This window comes from Pezoporus occidentalis, unplaced genomic scaffold (genome assembly GCF_034315485.1).
Source record: "Pezoporus occidentalis ecotype Australia unplaced genomic scaffold, CSIRO_AGI_Poc_V1 ctg345, whole genome shotgun sequence".
Lineage (NCBI taxonomy): Eukaryota > Metazoa > Chordata > Aves > Psittaciformes > Psittacidae > Pezoporus > Pezoporus occidentalis.
The window spans coordinates 197,928-220,107 of NW_026915429.1; the positions used below are offsets into that span (position 1 = coordinate 197,928).

At 51.3% G+C, this 22,180-nt stretch overlaps 2 protein-coding genes across 4 annotated transcripts in view; one reads left to right on the forward strand and one right to left on the reverse strand.

The window, feature by feature from the left end:
* The window catches only part of LOC134169472 (cytochrome c oxidase assembly protein COX14), a 119,964-nt gene that overhangs the window by 56,591 nt on the left and 41,193 nt on the right, over positions 1–22,180 (forward strand). The gene's annotated exons all lie outside the window — the stretch shown is intronic.
* Positions 457–10,402, reverse strand: RACGAP1 (Rac GTPase activating protein 1). 3 transcript variants are annotated; one of them, XM_062629987.1, is made up of 17 exons: positions 10,303–10,402; positions 9,038–9,132; positions 8,052–8,254; positions 7,606–7,742; positions 7,303–7,372; positions 7,037–7,090; positions 6,238–6,315; positions 5,986–6,103; positions 5,709–5,839; positions 4,907–5,071; positions 4,471–4,566; positions 4,038–4,236; positions 3,581–3,686; positions 3,245–3,377; positions 2,440–2,575; positions 1,697–1,805; positions 457–1,394 (listed from the first exon to the last, which is right to left on the reverse strand). In XM_062629987.1, the coding sequence occupies exons 2-17, from the start codon at positions 9,126–9,128 to the stop codon at positions 1,319–1,321; spliced, it is 1,902 nt and encodes a 633-aa protein (XP_062485971.1). In that variant the 5' UTR covers positions 9,129–9,132; positions 10,303–10,402; the 3' UTR covers positions 457–1,318. The 3 variants fall into 3 exon arrangements, with proteins under 3 accessions (XP_062485971.1, XP_062485970.1, XP_062485972.1); XM_062629986.1 differs by having other exon boundaries at positions 9,038–9,128; positions 10,303–10,321; XM_062629988.1 differs by lacking the exon at positions 10,303–10,402 and adding an exon at positions 9,372–9,787.

Sequence of the window (22,180 nt, forward strand, 5' to 3'; positions counted from 1 at the left end):
ATGGAAACAAAGGTGAAGAATTTGGCTCATGGGAGCTGAGCACAGTCCTTTGCAGGGAGACCTGCACCACCCCCTTGGAGTTGCTGTAGATCAGACCTAGGTGCCACTTAGGGGAGAGTGAGAAGTGCCTTCCATTATCAGAACTCTCATTTGCAGCAAATAAGAAGGTGGCTTCATCCACAAGGTCATTAACTGATGGGGGGGGGCTTGGTGGGGTGAAGAACCTGCATACAGGGCAGAGACATAGTCGCTGGCCTGTCCTATTGCTTTAAATACAAACATAGCAAGGGCTAGCTGCTGTTTAGGGAGCATACAGTTGTGATTATATTGGCATGAGTCCTTTGAAACGTGTGTGTGCTTGCCTCTGCCTGAATGTAAAAACAGGAGCTTTGCTTTCTTGCACTGGTAAAACTATAGCACAAGTAACAAGCATCAGCCACAGCACAGAACCACAGGTCACACAGATCATTATTTACTTAGCTGCACAAGTCATGACAGTTTTCCAGAGCTCAATAAAAACAGTCTCTTTATAAGCTTCTGTATGTGTTCCATAAATCTTTTCACACAGCACTGAGCCAGGCCACATATCCCAGTTCAGGAAAGCAGGGACTCCCAAAAGTAAGGATGCTCTTAACCCACCCTCAATCCCCGCACCAGTATGAGCAGCACTTTCATTCATTTAGACGACCCTGGAATCTTTGGGGTTTGCATCTACAGACAGTTTTTACCTTGTAAATGCAGTACCAGGAAACATTCTTTCACTAAAGTCGCAGCCCCGCTGGCAGTTAGGGAGCATCCTTTGCTCAAAGGCAACAGTGCCATCCTCAGGATTAAAGGCTGCATGACCACAGCCCAAGTCACGAATTAGACTTGGGTGCTGCTGGAAACACTGGATTCCAACAAATCAGCATCACTGCTGTGTGAAGAGCATCTTTAAAAACCAAAATTGAGCTTTAAAAACCAAACAGCAAAACCCAACAAGCTCACAATCCTTATATGACTGTTCCACTCCACACGGCTATGAGACTGGATGCTACTGAAAAGTGTCAGCAAGTTCCTCTAGCATTTTTTTTTTATTAAAACTTGGAATAAATCCTGATATTACTTTCTTCACCAATACTAAAATTCAGCACAGCATTAGATAATAAAAATACATTGCACAATAAAATCCCATTAAAAGTCTCAGTTAAGCTGGAAGCTAAATGGAAAGAGATCTTATTACATAAGCTGCCAATGGCCACAGAGAGGACTGGTGTTTCTTGTACTGGTGCATACTGGTGTGCAAATGCTAGGACAATGGCTACCTCCCAGGTCCACTTCACTTCAGCACAGGAGAAGCAAAAAAGTTATACTGATGCCCAAGTTGGGCTGTTGACTTGCCTTTGCTCCCGAATCTAGATCAAGAGAAGCAAGAAAAATATCAGGTTTGCATTTAGGATACAGAGGTCTAACACTTTCCCTTCCCCAGGGGACTTTCACCCAACTTGTACCCATCTCCCACACAAAGCATTGCTCTCCCTACCATAAGAGGCCACTAATTAAACTATTGTGCAGCTTGCACTGTTACTACAGCACTCATGAAGGGAGAGTTGGCTTAGTAAATCCAGGCTGCTCCCAGAACAGGTTCCAAAAGTCTGGTTTTAGTACTTCACCTGCACTGAACCCAACAGCTCCATAACATCCCACTGGCACTTACCTGGGGGTGGTTTTGCTGAAGGTAGAGCGGACCCTCTGGGTCAGGGAGCTGGATGATGGAGTCTTGGAGAGCTGGTGCTCTGGAGAAGTGAGGGGCCCAAGTATGCTCACTGCCAAAAGAGAGGTAGTGAAGTGAGCAACATGGGGGCAGCTGAAGTGCTCATTGCCATGCAAGGAACATCAGACACAGAATCATAGAATAGTTAGGGCTGGAAAGAACCTTAAGATCATCCAGTTCCAACCCCCTTGCCATGGGCAGGGACATCTCACACTAAACCAGGTCACCCAAGGCCTCATCCAACCTGGTCTTGAACACTACCAGGGATGGAGCATTCACAACCTCCCTGGGCAACCCATTCCAGTGCCTCACCACCCTCACAGGAAAGAATTTCCTCCTTAGATCCAATCTAAACTTCCCCTGTTTCAGTTTGAACCCGTTACCCCTTGTCCTGTCACTACAGTCCCTAATGAAGGGTCCCTCCCCAGCATCCCTATAGGCCCCCTTCAGATACTGGAAGGCTGCTCTGAGGTCTCCATGCAGCCTTCTCTTCTCCAGGCTGAACATTCCCTAGCATCTGCCAAAAATACTAGACAATACTAGTGTTTTTCTGCCATGTTCTTCCCTCTTCCTCCATGAAGCATGCAGGAATGCTCCAGAGTCTCAAGCAGCTCTGACTGAGGGGCATTATTTTTACAACAGCAGTTGCACAGCCAGTAAGGAGTAAAGCAGAACTCAGGGGTTACCTTTAACATCTGGTGTCTGTGGTGTGGAGTAGGCATTGGCATTCTCAATTACATGTGCTGGGTCAATGTTTTCTTGCTCCACCATCATCAGCTGGCTCCAGTAGTCCATAGGCAGCAACAGAAGTCGCTCCACTACCTACAGAGAGACCCGTGAATAGAATCATGGAATCACAGAATCAACCAGGTTGGAAAAGTCCCTTAAGATCATCAAGTCCAACCATGACCCCAGCACTGCCAAGTCCACCACAAACACATGCACTGAGGGCCTCGGCTACACAGTTTGGGAACACTTGCAGGGACGGTGACTCCAGCACTGCCCTGGGCAGCCTCTTCCAATGCCTGAGCACCCTTTGGGGCAGGAATTGCTCCTCAGCTCCATCTAAACCTCCCCTGGTGCAGCTTGAGGCCTTTTCCTCTTGTCCCATCCCTTGTTCCTTGGGAGCAGAGACTGATCCCCACCTCACTACATCCTCCTGTCAGGCAGTTGTAGAGCACGATAAGGTCCACCCGAGCTTTCTCTTCTCCAGACTAAATACCTCCAGTCCCTCAGCTATTCCTCATCGCACTTGTGCTCCAGGCCCTTCCCCAGACCCCATCAAGCACCTCCACATTTCTCTTGTAGCATCTTGCACCAGAACTGGTGCAGCCTTACCAGTGCCAAGTACAGGGGGATGATGTTACAGACCAGCACACAGCATTGACACACTGACACTAGGACCAGCATCACCTCAGCTCCCTCCAGCAATTCACTTGAACCTGTTAAAGGGGATACATTCACTCCAAGCAGCTCTTTCTGCTCACTCACCTTAGGCTGTCGCTTCGTGTCCTGCAGGAGCATCATCGGGTCAGGATCAGGTACAGCATGGGCAACTATTGTGGGGCCAAAGACTTTGGCCAAGTTGGCAACGTCCATTTTAGTCTCTGGGCTCTGAGACACCCTGTATTAAAAACAATAAGAGGATGTAGCTTCTCCCCTTCATTTGTAATACAACTACCCCAACCCATACCCACTGCAGCTTCTGAATAAGCGTTTTTTTCCAGGATGAAGACTTTATGCTCACAAGCAATTACAAAAGCCCATTTCAAGAGGGCACCAGTGGCAACATCCCTCTTTCAGAACTACCAGTCCATCTGGACATACCTCTGCAGGTGGATCATGAGGAAAGCCAGGGTGTCCCTATTGGCCTGAGGAAGCTCACCAACTGCTTGGTACATAGCAGCAATGCTGTTGTCCTCATCTGAGATTTCTAGGAGAAAAAACCCAATATGTTTAAACCACAGAAGGTGGTCCCAAAGGCACAGCTGCAATACTCCCCTCACAGCAGTAGCTATCCTGAGAAACAAGGAAGCCAGAAACTTAACATTTACTGCCACTGCAGTAATCTGGTATCCTGCCCAAGTAGCAGAACTTGTTTCCTTCCTCTTCCAGAGGAGTACAGCAGAAGAGATATCCTCCAAGCACATGGCACATCATCAACACAGCTGCAAGTATGAGGGCTCCACAGAGCCCTGGGGTCTTCCCAGTGGACACGACAGCTAAACCTGTGACCATCAAGCCTAGGGAAAGATTTGGAGATGTCATTTAGCAGCTTCCTCACCTGCAGCTTCCATAAAAGTCTTGTTTAACCGGAACGTGAGAAGGGGCTCTTTCAGGCTGCGCAGAAAGTCCTTGAGAAGGCCACAGATAGCATGGATGTCATCCACTTTGCTGAGCAAAGGAACATTTTTTGCTCTAAGAAACTTCTCTTTCAGTTCCCTCACTGTCTTGTCACAGCCAGACACCCGGTAAAGGCCTGTCTGTAACAGAAAGCATTGCTTAGAGGCAGAGTATCAAGAGCACATACAAAACTGACATCCTGCTCCCACTTGCTCTCCACACCTGGGCACTCTGTACAGCCACTGTTGCTCACCCACAGTCACCCACTGACCAGCACTATGCACACAATGAGTAAGGTATGCTTGGGTTCATTTGCCTCCCTAACACCACAACCCATTTCATCAGCACTGTTTCACACCTCATTTTCTTTTTACCTCATGCAGCCCTCGCTGCTCGATCTCATTCACACAGTGCACTATGATGGAAGGGATCATTGGAGGAGTAGAAGGGACAAAGTCCATCAAGGTCCCCTGAAAGGCAAAAGGAAAAATGAAGGAATACTCAGTCTTCAGACATAGAAAATAATTTCTCAGAGATTCACAGCGAGATCTAAAGCACATCCATCAGCACAAGGCTGCAGGATTGCCTACCCAGAGCTGCCATATTCCCAACTCCACATCCTCCTAACACAGCATCCATATCAGTTGGAAGTAGTACCCTGCTTCCAACACAAACGATCTTGCTAACGTAGATCATGCACCTTTAAGCAACAGGAGCTCTTCTGCAGAAGGCAGATTTGTTAGAGCCTGAGCCCATTCCTCTAACCAAATACAAGCCAATTTGTGCTGGCAGCTCACCCAGCAGACTCACCTCTCCAATTCTAACAGGAGTGCCTGTCAAGGTGGGGATGCAGGGAAGAGGACAGCGGTCCCGACACTCTGGGTGAGCAACCACACGGCAGTCTCTGCACTTCAGAGAGATTTTTCCAAATTTCACTCGCTTTCCACATGGAACACACGATTCTGGCTTGATAACCTAATGGTTCAGAACGTACAGATGGGAAGAGATTAGTGCAATGTAGTCACTCAGCAGGACTTTCCCATGTGAAGACAGACTAAGGAAGTTCGGGCTGTTCAGCCTGGAGAAGCTGCGTGGAGACCCCAGAGCAGCTTCCAGCATCTGAACAGGGCTACAAGGATGCTGAGAAGGGACTCTGTCAGGGAATGGAGCGATAGGACAAGCAGTGATGGGCTCAAACTGAAACAAGGGAAGTTCAGCTTGGAGATAAGGAAGAAGTTCTTCCTTGTGAGGGTACTGAGGCACTGGCACAGGGTGCCCATGGAAGCTGTGGCTGCCCCACCCCTGGCAGTGTTCAGAGCCAGCAGGTTGGATAGGGCTTGGAGCAACCTGCCCTAGTGGAAGGTTTCCCTGCCCATGGCAGGGGGTTGGAACTGGATGAGCTTTAAGCTCCCTTCCAACACAAACCATTCCACGATTCTATGAATCTGACTTAGACTGCATAACCATATAGGATAACATATTCCCTAATCTAATGCAGGTAACTGGTACAGTCAATATTGACTTGAGTAGCCTCTTACCAAGAGCCTGATATCACACCCATTTCAAAGTGGAAGGAGATGCTTTTCCAAGTTCTTCCTGCCTGTAGACCTACCGTCTTTGAAACAAAGTCGTGCAGCCTCACTCCCCCATTGTTCTGTGGGGTGCCAGAGCCATCGGTCTCCGGTTTGGTTTCCAGTTGCTTACTGCCTATGCTTGACTCACTGCTCCAAGGCTGCAGAGGACCTGAAAGACAAAAGAATGTTGGCACCCTATCCCTCTTTGCTTTAAAAGCAAGTGTGCATCATAAGCTAGAAGCAGCTACCTAGGTTCTATAAGGCCTACTAAGTGGTTGCTTCAGGACTTTGGACAAACGGAGACATGACACCTACCACTCTTCCTCCGAGTTTTCATATTATAAGGCACAGTCTGGATAGTAGAAATAGCTTCAATTGGGCCACCATCATTGGGGACCATGAGAGTTGTCTTTGCCACTATGGATTCATTTCCCTGTAATGAAAAATAAGCCGTTAGCGATGCAATACTGACAGGACATGGGATGTTCTAGTTTGTTGGCCCTAGAAACAGGTATTGCAGCATATAATTGGTGGAAGTGCACCCAAACCCAACAGGGACCAGCATACCTGGTCCACCGTGGAGCCAATTGATCTGGTTTTCTTCTGAGGACATGGTGGGCCTTCAATGAACTGCCTGGAAGACCGCTGAAAAGATACAGTATGCTTTTGACTATGAAGCAGTTCTGTTCTTAACAGAGTGTTATATTAGCCAAGTATAACTAGAAAGACTAAACAACCATCTGCACATGCCACAGAAGTGTTTTCTTTCACAGTACCTGTTCTTCATAGCAACTTCAAGGTTGCCATGAAGTATGAGAAGGCCTCAATACATTGCTCTTTCTAGCAATTCTCCTACCCAGCTTCGTAATCCAATTCAGAAAAGAGAAAAAGGAGAAGAAAACCAAACCATACACACAAAAAAAAGGGCAACTAAGAAGTCCTAAGACTGTTCCCAACCCTGCTAGTGATGATTTCAGGCTGCCTTTTCCCACTTGTGCCTACTGCATACTAATAGCAGACCAGAACAAGCACAAGCTCCTTTACAAAATAGAAAGCTAACTTTCTACGTGATTTTCCCCTAATCTGGAAGCTGTTAATAGTCTTCCCGTGCTTTCTTACGGACCCTAGGCCATAACAGAACAGATATGCAGAGCTCCAGTTGTCTTCAGTAGACAAACATCACAATTAACTTTCAACCTAAATCCACAGCACAGATCCAAATTAAAGTAGCAGCACATCCATCTGAAGTTTGACTGTGATTAGTAGCTCAGACATCATTATAGGTGGCTGTGAGATGACAGATGGTGCCATTGTGTCAGCTAAGGCTAACAATGGAATCTATCTGAAGGGAAAGAATTGAACATACCCGCTTCTCTCTCCTTTTCAGTCTGACAGCTTTCACCACAGAGGAATCCCAGTCCTGTGGGAAATACACAGCACTGGTTAGCTCAGTGTAAATACCCTACAGCCTCTGGCCAGGACTTCATTAAGTTTTAGCCAATAGCACATCAGAGCAATGCAAACCAGCTCTACCAGTTTAACACCACAGTAATTTAAACACAAGGGGTCTCCAGAGATTAACCCAACCCCCCCCACCCCAAGGTTTTACAGTGGAACTTGAAGTTACATTACCAGTGACTCATCAGTCTTGTCAAAGCTGATATCTGACAGAAATGAGCCAGATTCATCTATTGTAGACAGCCTAAAAATAATAATAACAATAAAAAAAAAAGAAAATTAGTAGGAACTTGTTATCAGCTTGGCTTTCAGTCAGCCCTGGTTCCAGAACAATGCTACTGACTCAGAGGAGCTGTATTTCAAAGTGGAATAGAAGTAAAACCCTACTGATAGGGTGCAGCATGTGTCACAGAGGTACACGGCTGCCTGGATATTTAGCATTTGATACTTGCTCAGACAAAAAGCTCTTCTGCCTACCTTTTGTTGCCTGAACCCCCAGTAGAAGCCTGTTGCTTGTTAAGAAAGGCGAGGGCAGACTTCTGCTCTTCATTGAGCTGAATACTCCCAGAGGCATCACACATGAGCAGCTCTCGAATCAGTTGCATTTGCCGCTCCTGTAAAGGTAGAGCATATCAGAAGCTGCCACGGATGAAGTGTGTTTAATTACTGCATGAACCCATCTGAAGTGTTTGAGATGCCACATATAGGCCCTCAGACTGCTACTGGCTGCAAAGCCCTGGCTCCAAAAGGTAACAGCAGCAGGTCACCTTTTTCCAGACCAAAACAGAGGGCAAGATTTCTCCCAGGGAGGAATAAAACCAGTAATCCTGAGTGCCAGTCCTTGTTTTTCATAGATCAATGTAGTTCCACCACCTTGCCTCCAGCCCTCTAGAAAGGTAACTGGTAATAAAGGAATTACTCACCAGCTTTTCACAGTCCGTTTCAGCTTTTTGCCTCCGTCTGATCTCCACATCCACTTGGTTGCGAGCATGTTTCAGCTTCACATCCAAAGCACTACGTTCAGCTTCAGTTTTCATGAGGAGGTCTTTGTACCTGACAAGCTCATGCTCCGTTTCCTGCCATTTTCTCCTATACTCTTCAAAGTTCTTTGCTAACTGAAGGAACTCTGGAGAGAAAACACAGGCAAGCAGGAGATGCAGCAGCCCTCTTCACTGACAGCAGATACCTAGTGATACAACCTGCTCTCAACTGAAGAGCAGAGCAGCCAGCCTTTTGACAAACCCACCTACACCAGAGATGGTCATGAGATCCTGCAGTTTTTCAAACTAAAGTCCTTCATGTTAGCATCACCCAGAAAAGCTAGGACATGAGACCCTGTGTGGATGAAGCCAGCTTGCTTGAATGTTAAGCTAAGAAAGCTGGGGCTATTCAGCCTGGAGAAGAGGAGCTGCATGGAGACCTCAGAGCAGCTTCCAGTGTCTGAAGGGGGCTAACAGGGATGCTGAAGAGGGACATGCATCAGGCACTGAAGCAATAGGATAAGGGGTGATGGGTTTAAATTGAAACAGGGGAAGTTCAGCTTGGAGATAAGGAAGTTCTTCCTTGTGAGGGTGCCCATGGAAGCTGTGGCTGCCCCATCCCTGCAGTATTCAAGGCCAGGTTGGATGGGGCTTGGAGCAAGCTGCTCTAGTGGAAGGTGCTCCTGCCCATGGCAGGGGTTGGAACTGAGTGATCTTAAGGTCCCTTCCCACCCAAACCAGTCTATGATCCTACAACGTGGCCCTGCCGCAAGCTCAGCATGCGACTTTGTATTACTTAACAACGAAAGTCCCCTCAAATCTCACTGCCTGTAGCAGTTTTATTCCCCCTAACATCATCCATCAACTGATTCTTCAACAGCAGCAAATGATGTCTGTTTGCACAACCCCCTTTCAGAAGCAGAACTTACTGTATTCAGTTCCCTCACTTAAAACTTCAGCCTGGCGCTCAAACTGCTCGCACAGATTCCGTAAATTCAGCACCACAGTCTCAATCTCCATCTTCCTGCAAGAAGCCAGAGGTTAACCAACAGCCCAGCCCTTTCTTCCCACCTCCAAGCAGCCAACATGGCACCAGCCCAAAGGAAAGAGAATCAGCTTTAGAATTAGTTCATTTTTCAGGCGTGTTTTAGAAGCTAAGTTATTTGATGGAGACAGATGCAGCTAAAGTCTCTGTAGGGAATGAAGACTCTCACCCCTTCAGTTTATGGACAGCAGAGCCACAGAGGCAGTAGCTCACTTCACCTTATTGCTTCAAATACTCTCCAGAACACTACAGAGGCCCAGAAGCCAAGGCAAGCTGAGGGATCCCAAATCACTCTCCTTCTGGAAAGCTGCAGAATGCAGCTCATGCCCTGCCTACAAATAACTTTGTACTATATAGGCCACTAAAAATGTGCAAGTTTTCAGAGTAAGATAAAAATAGGAGCCGCATTCTTGGGATTTTAATACAGTTTTAAATTTAGCAGCCTTTGAAATTACAGCTCCTGCCACAAATAGCTGCTCACATTCAGACAGTCAGCACATTTCCCTCAACCATTAGCAACAATGGCATAAACAGAAGCAATGAAGAGGAAAGTCTCCAACTCAGCAACACAGAAATTACTTTGCCCGTGCAATAACTTGCTGGGGCACACAGGGCAGCCTGGACCAATACGTTACCACCAGCAGCACATAGAGACACAGGTACCGGGAGGGAGAGCACACCAGCTAAAGGAAAGCCGTGGAAAGCCCTCAGTACCCGCTCCGCAGTCCCAGACTCCACAGACACGAAGGTATCTCGGGAGTTTCCCGGTTACCTGATCTGTACTGGGGGGAGAAGCTCTCTGCTGAAGGGCCCTGCTCTGCTCCTTGCAGCCGGCTTCAGTCCCCTTCTACTTTCGTGCCTGAATTACCACCACCACCACCACCACGGGCATTAGAGCCCAGCTCGACGGCAGGGCCCGGGGAAGGAACACGGTAAAAGAACCCCAGCAACGGCGACCGGAGGTAGTGACGGAAAATGAGGCAACCGCCGCCGGGCCCGGCCCGCCCAAGGCGCCGGCCCACGACGGCGGCTCCGCTCCGCCGGTGGGGACCCGAGGCCTGGGTGAGGGGAACCCGAGGCCTAGGGAACGGGGGGGAACCGGTCCCGGTCCCGGTGCCGAGGTGCCCTCAGCCGCTCTCCCACACTCACCTGGGCCGCCGGCCCGCCGCAAGCTCCAGCTCCAACGGCCGTAGCCAACCGCCCCGCACTTGGGTTTGAATCCCGGCAGCCAGCCAATCCCAGCGTGCTCCCCACCCACCCGCGCCTCTCATTGGCTGTACTCATTGGGAGGCTGAAGCCAAGCCTGCGCCATGTCTAGTGAGGGCGGGGCCTGTCCGCTCCACACCCGGTAAGAAGGTGGGTGGGCGGCCCGTGAGGCCGCAGGGTGAAGCCGCCCAGGTGCCATCTTTACTGTTGGCGGCTGCCTCCACCCCGCGTTGCGTAGCAACAGAGCTGCTAGGGCCTAGGCCGCCCGGAGCGGAGGGCTGCGGCTTCTCTGAGGGCCCAAAGGCAGCCATTGGCACCGGAGGGGCTGTTTTGGGGAGAAAAAGCCGTTCTGAGGTAGGACCCAGGTGTGACTTTGAGGCACATGGGCACGGGTGAGTCTGAGCCCCTCACAGGGGTTCTGCAGAGCGCCGGTGCTGGATGCAACCCGCGGCTGGTTCAGAGCACCGGGAGGCTGTTTCTTAGGTGTTATCTCTTGAGACATATGATGCCCCAGCTCGTTTTTGCCTTTAAAACACCGATTTGAGTAAAAGCTTTTGATCCCTCCTGCGTGCCAAAGGCAAAGCCCCATTCTGAGCCACCCGCAGACATTCCACGTGCAAAGCCATAAAACCCCAATACTTAGAAGCGAAATCGCATAATCATCAACTCAGAATGGGACCGAATCTTTTAAATCTGAACCAAAACAGTGGGTAGTTGACGAGGGGATGTTAGCCATTAGAAAGCGGAACTAAATGCAACATGGGAAAGGGAGTTAGCGAAGCAGATTGCTCTCCAGCACCCAGCTGCTTTGTCAGAACTGCTTTCTGTAGGTTATAAAGCCTGCTTTAACTTAATTAATAATAATTAATTCATAATAGATCGGAAAGAGCCTCAAGGCCTTCTGAAGAGTAAACATCAGCGAGGCTTCCTTGGGGAAGGTAATCAAGATTGTCTGTGTTTTATAGGGAGCTGAAGCCCAGAAGAGACACAGCTCATCCTCGGCGTCAACGGCGGAGCAAGAGGAAGGACCCGACCTCAATCCTCGACCACAAAAGCATCCAAAAGCCCCATTTGCCCCAAGTTGGAGGCTGACGGCGACGCTTGGCTCTGCCGAGAGCCTCTTGTGCGTGCGCACCCCATCGCAGCCCTCCTCGCACCCCAGTTCTGAAGGGGTTCAACTGGTCCAGTGCTGGCCCCAGGGCCTCCTGCGGCTCCTGCCTGTGGTTAAATCCTCCCCGCTAAGATGTCTCTCTTGGCAGACCGTGTTTGTAGGCAGGGAAGTTGGTTTAGTGCCATTCATAAGGGTTAAGGAGGCTTTTGCTCGTGAGCAAATTCTCTTTTACGTTGTCACCCACAATCTCATGCCGATAAAAAAGCACATTATTGCAGATTATTGCCCCCGTGGTGCTTGTAGTGAGTTACTGCATTAGGTACCGGCTTCCTCTGCTAAGCAAATGAGATTCCTTCCCTATGTATTCAGTGATCATAGTGCCAAATCCTCCTCTGAAACACGATGCTCCAAGGGCATCAGGAGCTGAGGAGCCCAAGACAGCACCTCAGAACCCCCCTTTCCCTGCTGATCTGATGTGGACACGGCAAACAGGCCACGTCCTCCATCGCACCCCACTTGCTTGGTCGCGGTCCCTCAAAGCTTTGCAGAGTCTTCCCTGCCTGCTGCGTGAGGAGAGCAGAGAGGTCAAAAGCACCTTGCGTATCGTCACGGTTTAGCTTCATTTCAAGGGACAAGAGAAGGCAGAAGGATGGAGGAGCCTCTCCAGGAGCTGCTTTATTGCAAAGTAATTATATTCTCTTTTGTTTGTGGTAGGGAGAGGGGGGGGAGAAGCCTTGAAATGTCTCATCTGGGAAACCGTTAATAGGATTTATGCTAATTTGATGATTCCGGCGATTACTGGCGGAAGCACTTCACAGTTTTCAGGCAGCAGAAAGCCTCCTCCAGCCCCTCCTGCTCTCTCCCCCTCTTTGGGCTTTAGCCCATTCGCCTCCTCCAGCCACTGGAGATTCGAGCCCACGATGTGACTGGGATTGTTGCCTATGGGGATGCCAATGGTGGCCCCGGGCCTCATTGTTCGGGGCTGAATGCAAAGAAATCTGCCCCAGTGCCACATTGAGCAGCCCTGCAGTAATAAAACCTTTCCCTCCCAGCCTCATCCACCCATGGAGCTCCACAAACACCGATCTCCCTGCCCAGCTCCTGCGGAATGAAGTCCAGAATTGCAAACCCATTTGTGCAGCTTTGTGCTCAGGGGAAACCTTTATTAAGTCCTTTTTAATCCGAAAGCAGTTAGAGCATGATGGTCTTCCTGAACCAAAAAGCATTCCAAAAAGCAGAAAAGAAGGGGAAAACGAGAAACTTCAAGGCAGCAACCTTTCTCCAGGGGAAGAAAAGATGCTCTTGGGTGCATTTCTCTTGATGCCCATTACTACAGCATGGGTTTCACAAAGGAATGATTCCATAGCCGGAGCAGGGAGGGCAGCATGGGTTTAGCTGGACATTTTGGGAATGAACTTGCAATTCCTGGCGGCTGGGCCAAGCCACAGGCCGGCAGATGGCATCACGCTCATGTGCTGGGTGGGAGCTGCGGGGCCTCAGTCCTGCTCAGCCCTGCGGAGTATTGCTCAGTGCATCACAGAATCATAGGATCAAGCAGGCTGGAGAAGCCTTGAGATCATCAAGTTAAGATCATCACCATTCCCCTGCACTGCCAAGGCCACCACTAACCCATGGCACTGAGGGCCTCGTCTCCACAGTGTGTGAGCACTTGCAGGGATGGTGACTGCAGCCCTGCCCTGGGCAGCCTGTTCCAATGCCTGAGCACCCTTTGGGGCAGAAATTGTTCCTCAGCTCCATCTAAACCTGCCCTGGTGCAGCTTGAGGCCGTTTCCTCTTGTCCCATCCCTTGGGAGCAGAGCCCAGCCCCCTCCTGGCTCCATCCTGCTGTCAGAGCAGAAATCTGCAAGGAGGGGGCCGAAGGGGCCGTGTTTGCACCATCACTCTGAACGATGAACCAGGTTTATCTGTGGTCTCTGCCTGCATGCCGGGGTGAAGATGGGATCAGCCAAACCTGTCTGCAGTGACATGCAGTCCATCGCCTCTGCTCCTCGCAGCGAAACGGTGCATTAATGTCAGCAGAGAAGCCACGGCCTTATCCTGAACTCATTAAAAAACAATGGGAGTCTCTATTGCCTTCATCTGGCTTTTAATGAATGACCTCTTGTCGCCGGGAGCTGCGTGCAGTGACAAAGGACCTTTGTGGGCTGATATTTATGATTTCATTTAAGCTAGGGAGTAAGCTAAGGGAGAGGGCTGGGAAATAAGAGCTGAGATGATGTTTCCTGCTTTAAACTCAAGGGATCTTTATCTAGTTTTTTATATTAATACACTTGTCATCTCTTAAATATTGGAGCCGTGAACGCTCCCACACTGGAAGGACACACAGGTCACACTCTGTGGCATGGCAGGGCAGGAGTCCAGCCCTCCCAAGCCCCACACATTCCTCTGGGCTCTAACACTGCAGAGGGAGTAAGGTTTTGCTTTCCTTCATGCCACCCCAAATGTCCACACACCAAGCACACCGAGCCCTGCTGCGAGAGCCCATTGCTTGTGGGGGGCCTGGCTCAGTGCAAGCACCGCATCCGAGCATCCCTCCCCGCACCAGTAACTTGCCAACACTGATAAATGTTTGCCTTTTCCTTCGGCAGGCCTCCGTGGTGGATTAAGCAGCTGGGAGTCTGGAGTGAGAGCGTGTCCCCTCTCCTTTGCCATGCAAAGAGAGAAAATTAATCTTCCAGCTTCCTCTGATATTTGGGCTGAATTACAAGCTGGGAGCGGAGATAAAGCGCTGGCGAAAGGAAGGGACAGGTACAGCGAGAGCGGGGCTGCCTGGCACAGGCCTTTGTCCGTGCAGATAACGGCTCTCCTCCCTGTGTCATGCATAATTCACCAGCATCTCCCTCCATCCTGGTCATCCTCTCTGCTTTCATCGCTCCTCTTCTACAGAAACGGGGAGCCTCCTTGTCCAAGTGAGCTTGTGCGTGTTGGATGCGTGTGTGGGTGCAGAAGCACACTCGTGTGGGGAGCAAGCACGCATCCAGACACACAGGAGCTACGTGCAAATCTTCTAATGGTTGAACTTGATGGTTTTAAAGGTCTTTTCCAACCTTGATTCTGTGAAATCGCAGCTGCAGTGTGGCTTTGTGCAGGTTTGCCCTGGGGCACAGGTAAGAGGACGTTGTCCCCTGACTGCTCCAGGGTACAACAGTGCTGGGATGGGCCACCAGTGTCCTGGACACAGCCCAGTAACACCCGACAGCAATCCAGCTAAACCAAACCAGCCCATCACCTTCTATAAGGCCCAGGCTGTGATTTCATATGCTGATCACATTGCAGCTTCCCTAACCCCACTATCTCCCTAAATCCCTGTGATGTTATAGTTGGATAGAGGTTACATCCTTTGGGATACCAATTGCATTTTATTTGGTCCATCATCCAGCAGCTTCTTGACAGAACTGTGCCACACAGAATAGAAAAGCCATGGAGGTTTTCCATAGCCACCAAGAGCTTCTTTCCCAGCACAAAGCAGAACTAACCCTGGTCACTCCCAGCCAGAGAATGAACACAGACACCTGCTTAATTATTTGTGCTTTGTAAATGAAAGCAGGGCTGTGAGTTTAATAACCAGTGCTTGGGAGTAACTGGGGCGATTATTGTGTGGCCCAGGGGGAAAATTGCAGCTTGTTATCTCCAGGGAGTAGCATTAGGATCCAGCAGATAATCGGAACGTTATTTGTTGCACTTCAGATGACATTTCTCATGGCTTTAGAAGTGATAGGCATCAAACCGTGTTGTTAGAGCCATCCCCCAAACTGGGGAATCCAGAGCCCTGTAAGCTAAATAGCATCTGAAGCTGCCCAGGACAGCTGCTCTTCCAGCAGGACAGCACAAATAACAGACATACGTGCCACGTTTGAGCTCAAACGCTTCCAGATCTGAGCGTCACTCATCTCTTTCTGAACTTGATCTTCTCCTAAGAGAGATAACGCTCAGGATGCTGCAGGAGAGGATGCGAAGAGGGGATATCAGCTCTACCAGATGCTGCCAACCAGATCTATACTCAGAAATAAGGTTGCTTGAGACCTTCTATGTCTCCCTCCACACCCCAATCAATAGTCTTTTCCTGTCCTCTTGCCTACAGCAGCCCTGATATGTGAGGCTCAGTCAGGAGCAATGCTCACATCTGCTGCTGCACGGTCCTGGGGAGACCATCAGGGCTGGGCATCCTTGTGCATGCTGTGATTTCTCCCCATCCCATGGCTGAGCGGCTCCCATCAGCGTTGTGCTCTCCATAGGACCATCGTGCACCATCAGGCAGCAGCTTCCAGCTCCTGCAGGGGTTCCGAGCCAGCAAACCCAGACGTGGTGGGGGAGCACGATGCAGCACAGCTCCCATTGATGCCTCCCAAACACCAGCCCTTGGACCCCACGCTGCACTCATCCAGCCTGGCTGCAGGGCTGGAAAGCGGATTTGTAGCAAGGCTAAGCCCACTGGTGCTCTCTCTTCTGCAGGTTTGCTGCACAGAGCTGTCCCCATATCCCGGGTCAGGCTGTGCTCGTGGGGACAAAGCAGCACCTCAGCACCCACGTGATGCTAGGGAAAAGGATCCTGCCAGGCCCCAGAGAGCACTGAGCCAAGGCAGGCTCCGCTATCGATCCCAAATCAATGACAATTCAAGGCCTGGAAGTGACAGAGCCTTTTCTTAGTGCTTGATTCCCTGCCAAGGCTGGGCATGGCGAGGAGGGAGCTCGCTCAGAGGCAATAATGGGAAGCAGGAGCAGAGATGGGAAGAGCCGCTCTTGCAGCAGGTGGGTTGTTAAACAAATTGGACATAGAACCAGACAAAAGGCCCAGAGGAAGGAGATCTGGTGGGACTGGACCTTTATCTCCAGCACGGTGGCTGCCAAATCTCTGTGCAATATTTATCAAGGGTGAGCGGGCAGGAGAATTGGCAGCCAATGCATAAAGTGAGGAATTAAAGCCACTGCCGTCCTTATCTCCCAGGCAAGGGCAGGGTGGATGGGAGCTGCAAGCCCAACCAGGGCAACCGAGTTGGCAACTGTTTGTGGATTTAACAAGTCCAAGCTTTATTTGCTCAGCTGACGGGGAGCAGAGCAGGAGCACCACGGAGGGTGAAGAACACATCCACATCCTCCACTGCCAGAGCTGCACATGCTGCCTCCAAGCAGGCGTTTCGACTGGAGAAGCCCCTCACATCACTGGTAAACATTGCATGGCAAAGCATGGTAGAGGGGCCTGTGGTCTTTCAAGCCCAGTTAAATTCACTTTCAAACCAGAGGAGTTCAGGAGCTGCTCCACTTCCTCTCCTAATTTTGCCCAGCAGTGAAACAAGGGCAAAGGATGCTCTGCCCTCACATCTCCCACAGCCACAGCCACAACTGCCCAGTGGAGAGCAAACCCTGCCTGGCACTTTGCAGCCACCCTGTGAATATCCCTCATGAGACACAGGCAGGAAAACCACAGGGGAAGGGATGGATGCGACCTCGCTATCTGCAGAGCTCCCAGTCTGCTGAGGGTGTTTGCAGTGAGCGGTCCCCGGGGAGGGCAGCTCCGCTCCCGCAGCGGCCGGCTGGATCACAGCCCCTCTGGAGCTGCTGGTGGCGGCTGAAGGGCTGCCTCGTCTCCCCAATCCCCTGGGAATCCCCAGCTCTCACATAACATGCTGGTAATTAACTCGCTTTATTGGCTTTGCTTCTGCTGAGATTGCACGTTCAAGATGGGCTCCATCTGCTCCTTGCATGGGCTCGGCTGCCAAGGGAGGGTGGCATTTAGAATAAGAGAAGCGTGTCATTCTGGGAGAGGGGACAATGACAAGGCCATGTCAGTAGCCCTCTGGCAATGGCTACAGGTCCAGGCTGCCCGAGTCCACCAAGCCCTTTCACCGCACACCAAACTCGTGCCCATCAGCCTCCTCCCAACAGGCACCCAGCGGCCCCAGACCCAGTTCCACAGTGCCCACGGCAGCCACCGGCTTCATTAGAGTGTTTTAGGGGATTTGCTTCTCTGTTTAATGTCTCTTCAAGGCAAATGACAGCACAAGAAGCCAAGTGGGACCTCACTTTCGGAGCCGCTGGGCTGCTGTTTGCCAGGCGGCTGCTGGGAAGGAGATGCACTGATCTATATGCCTGGAGCTTCCAGTGCTGTATCCCCTCCCCACGCAACACAATTCCTCCTGGGGAAATGGGACACAAACACCAAGGGGTAGTGACACCAGAGTAACTCCCAGCTACAGCCCTTCCTAGGCAGGTTCCCCCTTTGGCCCACAAATCCCCTCCAGGCTACCCCAGCCTCTGTCACGGAGCTGGAGCAGCAAATCTCAGCTTAGCTGGGAGCAAAGCAGCGCAGAGCACGTGGCGCTGGCCGGGTCCCCCAGCACCCATCTGCGCTGCCTTTGTCTGCTCAGCCTTTGAGCGCTGCTTTTCCTCCTCTCTGCTGCAAAGAAACGCATTAAGTTGCGACGTCGCTTGAATTTGTTTGCCAGCTTTCCGAGAGGCTGCTGCTCCCATCGGTGCTGTTTGGAGGAGGTTTGCACGCCGGCAGCGTTAACCCTTCAACTCCTGCACCAGCGCTCCAGGAATGTGTTTGAACACCCAGGACACATGAGCTGCCTGCTCCATCGTGGCTCTGCAGCGCTTGGGGCCGCAGCACGCGCGTGCCGCCGGCCCGAGCTGGCACTTACCAGATGGGGAGATCCATTTCCCCTTCCCGCTATCCTCAGCGTTTCCTTAATGAGATGAGGTTTGTTGTGACCACAACCAGTGTCAGAGGGAATAAAAGAAAATGGGATCTATCGGGCCCTATGGCAGTGACAAGGACATGGGGACAAGCAGCCGCCAGCAAAGCCAGGCTGGTGGAGGGAGGGAAATGGTACTGGATGAGCAGGAAGCACAGGGGGAAAGGCTGGATTTGCACGCAGGGAGGAGCTGGGGGATCCTGTTGCCCTGCATCCTGTGTTGCACATCCCAGCATCTCACTTGCGTGTGCACACACACAAGGCTGGTACCCACTGGTGGCCTGGGGCTGCAGCAAGCTGTGGGTATCCCAAAGGAGAGGCTTCTTCTGGACATGGGTTAGAACAAGCGAGGATGGCAGGAGCGAGCCAAGAGGGAGTTGGTGCATGGGGAAAGTGTTTCAGGACAGTTGTTGAGCAGCAGCCAGTGGCTTTGCGTTGCCTCCCGCTAATTGCTGGAGTCAATGAAGCCGCACGCTCAGCTCAGTGACTTTCTGCAGGGTTTCCATCCGCCTTCGGTTTGCAACGTGCCATTCACAACTCTGGAAAGCTGCAGCCGATCAATCACAAGGTTTCCAGCATGACAAAAGTAGTCGAGACAGCCCTGAAGGGACTGCAGAAAACACAACAGCCCCAAAGCAGGGCCTGAGGGGGATGAGCAGCACGAGGAGGAAATCCCAGCTATTCAGACCCAGGTGCAACACAGACACAGCAACACGGCTCCTCCTGAGGCTGCTGGAGAGGAGGTGTCGCTGCTTCCCGCAGGAGATGGGCTCCAGGGACTTTGTGTCCTGGCTCTTGGGGACAATTCCTGCTGCCGAAAGCCCAGCAATGTTCTCCATCGCTCTCAGCATCTCCAGGTCCTCTGCACCCGTGCGACAAGGTGCCTGGTTGTTAAGCAATTCAGCCTCCTCTTTATCCCGAGCCTGGTTCTGAAGGTTTAAATAGAAAGGTATCAAAATAAAAGATAATTGTTGAGAAAGATGAATAGGGGGGAGGAAAAAAAAAAAAAACCATCAGCATGGAGGAACTCTTGTCTCATTTCTCACCCACGCAGAGCACAGCGATATCAGTGCCTTCGACTCTGGTTCATAAAAGCTTTCATGGTTTTATTACCAGCTCCCTGAACACCTTGTCCTTTTAATAAGCCAAGGCCTCTGGACAGCACATCTGCCCATGGGAGAGCCCATCAGGACATGGTTAATCCAGGCAGAAACAGCACAGAGCATCATTGCACTCACCTGACCAGGGAAGCCTTGTTTTAACCCAGGAAAGGGTTAAACCCACCCCAAAAGGCAAGAGGGGGAGAGGAGCCACCTCTCTGCCCCGGCACTGCTGGACCAGGTTGCCGGGTGTCCTCTCCTTCCCCAGCCCTGCTCTCCACAGCGGCTGGCTTTGGCCACGGAGGCTTTTCATTATCCAAACTGCTGCCCCTGGCCCAAGGAAACGGCGCGGAGGATGACTCAGTGCTTAATGGACTGGCTGCTCCGTGCGTCGGGAGAGCCAAGTGGGCACAGCCCAACGCAGCATCCGTCAGCTGGAGACGCTGCACGCGGGTGAGCGACCCAGCAAGCTGGGAGCAGGGAGGCAGGCGAGCTGCTCATTTCAAACCGTTGTGTGGTTTCACTCAGGATAACCCCACTGGTTCCGCTCTGGGTGCTGCAGCTCAACCCAGGCTGCCTTAGACCCTTCACATCGCTTGAGCAATGGGGATGTGCTTGATTTCAAGCTCCCATGGTATCAGCGAGCTCCCTGTGCTGGCTTCTCGCTTCTCAGGATTCAGATGTGGTGGTTTCCTTTGGAAAGGTCTCAGGCGTAGCTGAAAAGGCCAGACCAAATAGGTACCAAAAGATACAATGCAAGGGTTAGCTCTGCCTCTTGTTTGCCAATGTGGGATGGCAACATGCACCGGGCCAGCCAGAGCCAGCAATGGCAAGAAGCAGCTCTGCTAATGGCCTCATTTAGTCCCACCAAGATGCTGGGGCTTTGGCTTCCAGCAGATAATTAATGATGTGCTCATGAATTAGGAAGCCCTGGACCTCTACCAGGACTATGTGGAGCAACAGAGCTGCTGTTGGTTCAGAGCTGGAGCAAAGCATGCCTTGAGCAGCGGCGCAAAGTGATGGGGAGAAGCCTTCTTTGCCTGTCTTTAACAGCAAGACCAGTTGGTCTCAGGGTACCCAGGCCCTGGGCTGGAAGGCAGGAGGAGAAAGGCTGTGGATATTGTCTACCTAAACTTTAGTAAAGCCTTTGGCACTGTTCCCCACAGCATTCTTCTGGAGAAACTGGCTTGGATGGGTCTTTAATGGGTCAAAAACTGGCTGGGTGGCCAAGGCCAAAGAGTGGTGGTGAAAGGAGTTAAATGAAGTTGGTGGTGATGTTCCCCACGGATCAGAGCTGGGGCCAGTTCTGTTTAATGTCTTTATCTGGATCAAGTGCACCCTCAGTGAGTTTGCAGATGACACCAGACGGGGCAGGAGCGGCGATCTGCTCAAGGGTAGGAGGCTCTCCAGAGGGAGCTGGATGGGCTGGATCGATGGATGGGGCCAATAGTGAGGTTCGCATGGCACTTGGCCCACAACAATCCCATGGCAACGCTACAGGCCTGGGGAGGAGTGGCTGGGAAGCTGCTCATGGAAGAGAACGTGGGGGTGCTGGTCAAGAGCCAGCAGAAGGTGATCCAGCAGCGTGCCCAGATGGTCAAGAACGTCCTGGCTTGTATCAGAAGTGGTGTGGCCAGCAGGACAAGGGCAGGGAGGGGAAGGTTGAGACTGGAGATGAGGAACGAGCTCTTCACTGTCAAGCCTTAGAAGAGGCTGCTCAGGGCAGTGGTTGAGTCACCATCCCTGCAGGTATCAAACAGACATGGAGATGTGGTGCTTTGTGACATGGCCTTGGCAGTGCAGGGGGAACGGGTGGACTTAAAAAGTCTTTTCCAACCTAAATGATTCCATATTCTAAGTCCCATGCAGATGCTACAGCCCCTAATGCTGGAGCCACGCCACCAGCGAGGAAGGCACGGTCCTCTCACAGGCCCCACAGTGCCTCATCTGAACGCACTTTACTGTTGCTCCTGATGGGTATTTTCCCAAGCCTGGAAGTGTTTGGCCCCAAAAGGGGCTCCTGGAAGCAATTTCAGATGAGCAATCTTCAACACCGGAGCTGATGGAAGCAATTTGCAACCCATTAGCAGAGACTGGCTGGGAGGATATTTTTCATGTCACGAAGCCCAGCTTTGAGGGGGACACAGCCCCTAGAGCCTGCGTGGGGCTGTGAGGCCAGACCCACCTCTATGCCACGCCACATTGGTGGCCTTTCCATTTAATGTCCTACCTACAAAATGCAGCCCTGGAGATTGCAGCGCCGGGGCTCTCGCAGCCCTGGAAGAGAAAGGGAAGCAGCAGTGCCCAACACCTCCAGTGCCCACAGTACCTAAAAGGACCTTTATGAATTAAGCTGCCTCTTTTACAGCAGCGGGGCAGTGGGTGCAGGTAAAGAAGCAATTTGCAAGCCAAGGCTGCCTCAGAGAGAGTAATAGCAGGATATAACCCAAGAAAAGCATGGAAAAGCGCCTGGTACCCATCCCTGCAAACCCATCCTTGCCCTGGGGATGCTCTTCCAGGAAGCAGGATGGAAGTGTGTTTCTCTAAGAGGTGTGTACGGTAGAGGAGAGACAAACACTGCTTGGAAAGTGAGCAAATAGCCCCAGGCTCGAGTTATCCCTTGGCCCAAGCTCCCGAGGTGCTCCAGAGACGTGCCAGTGCCTGCCTGGCTGCTGGAGCCTGCGCTGGGAGCCTCAGCGCTGCAGCACCTTCCCTTAATTACTTTCTTCCTACTAATTAGATCTATGGCCAGGCCTGCAGGGAGCCCCAGCTACTGCATCCCGAATCCATACCAGGGCTGAGCACCCGTTTTGCACAGGAGGGATGCGGCCACGGCAGCTTCCTCCTCCTCCTCCTCCTCTTCACACCCCACTGCCCACCACGCTCAGATCCCA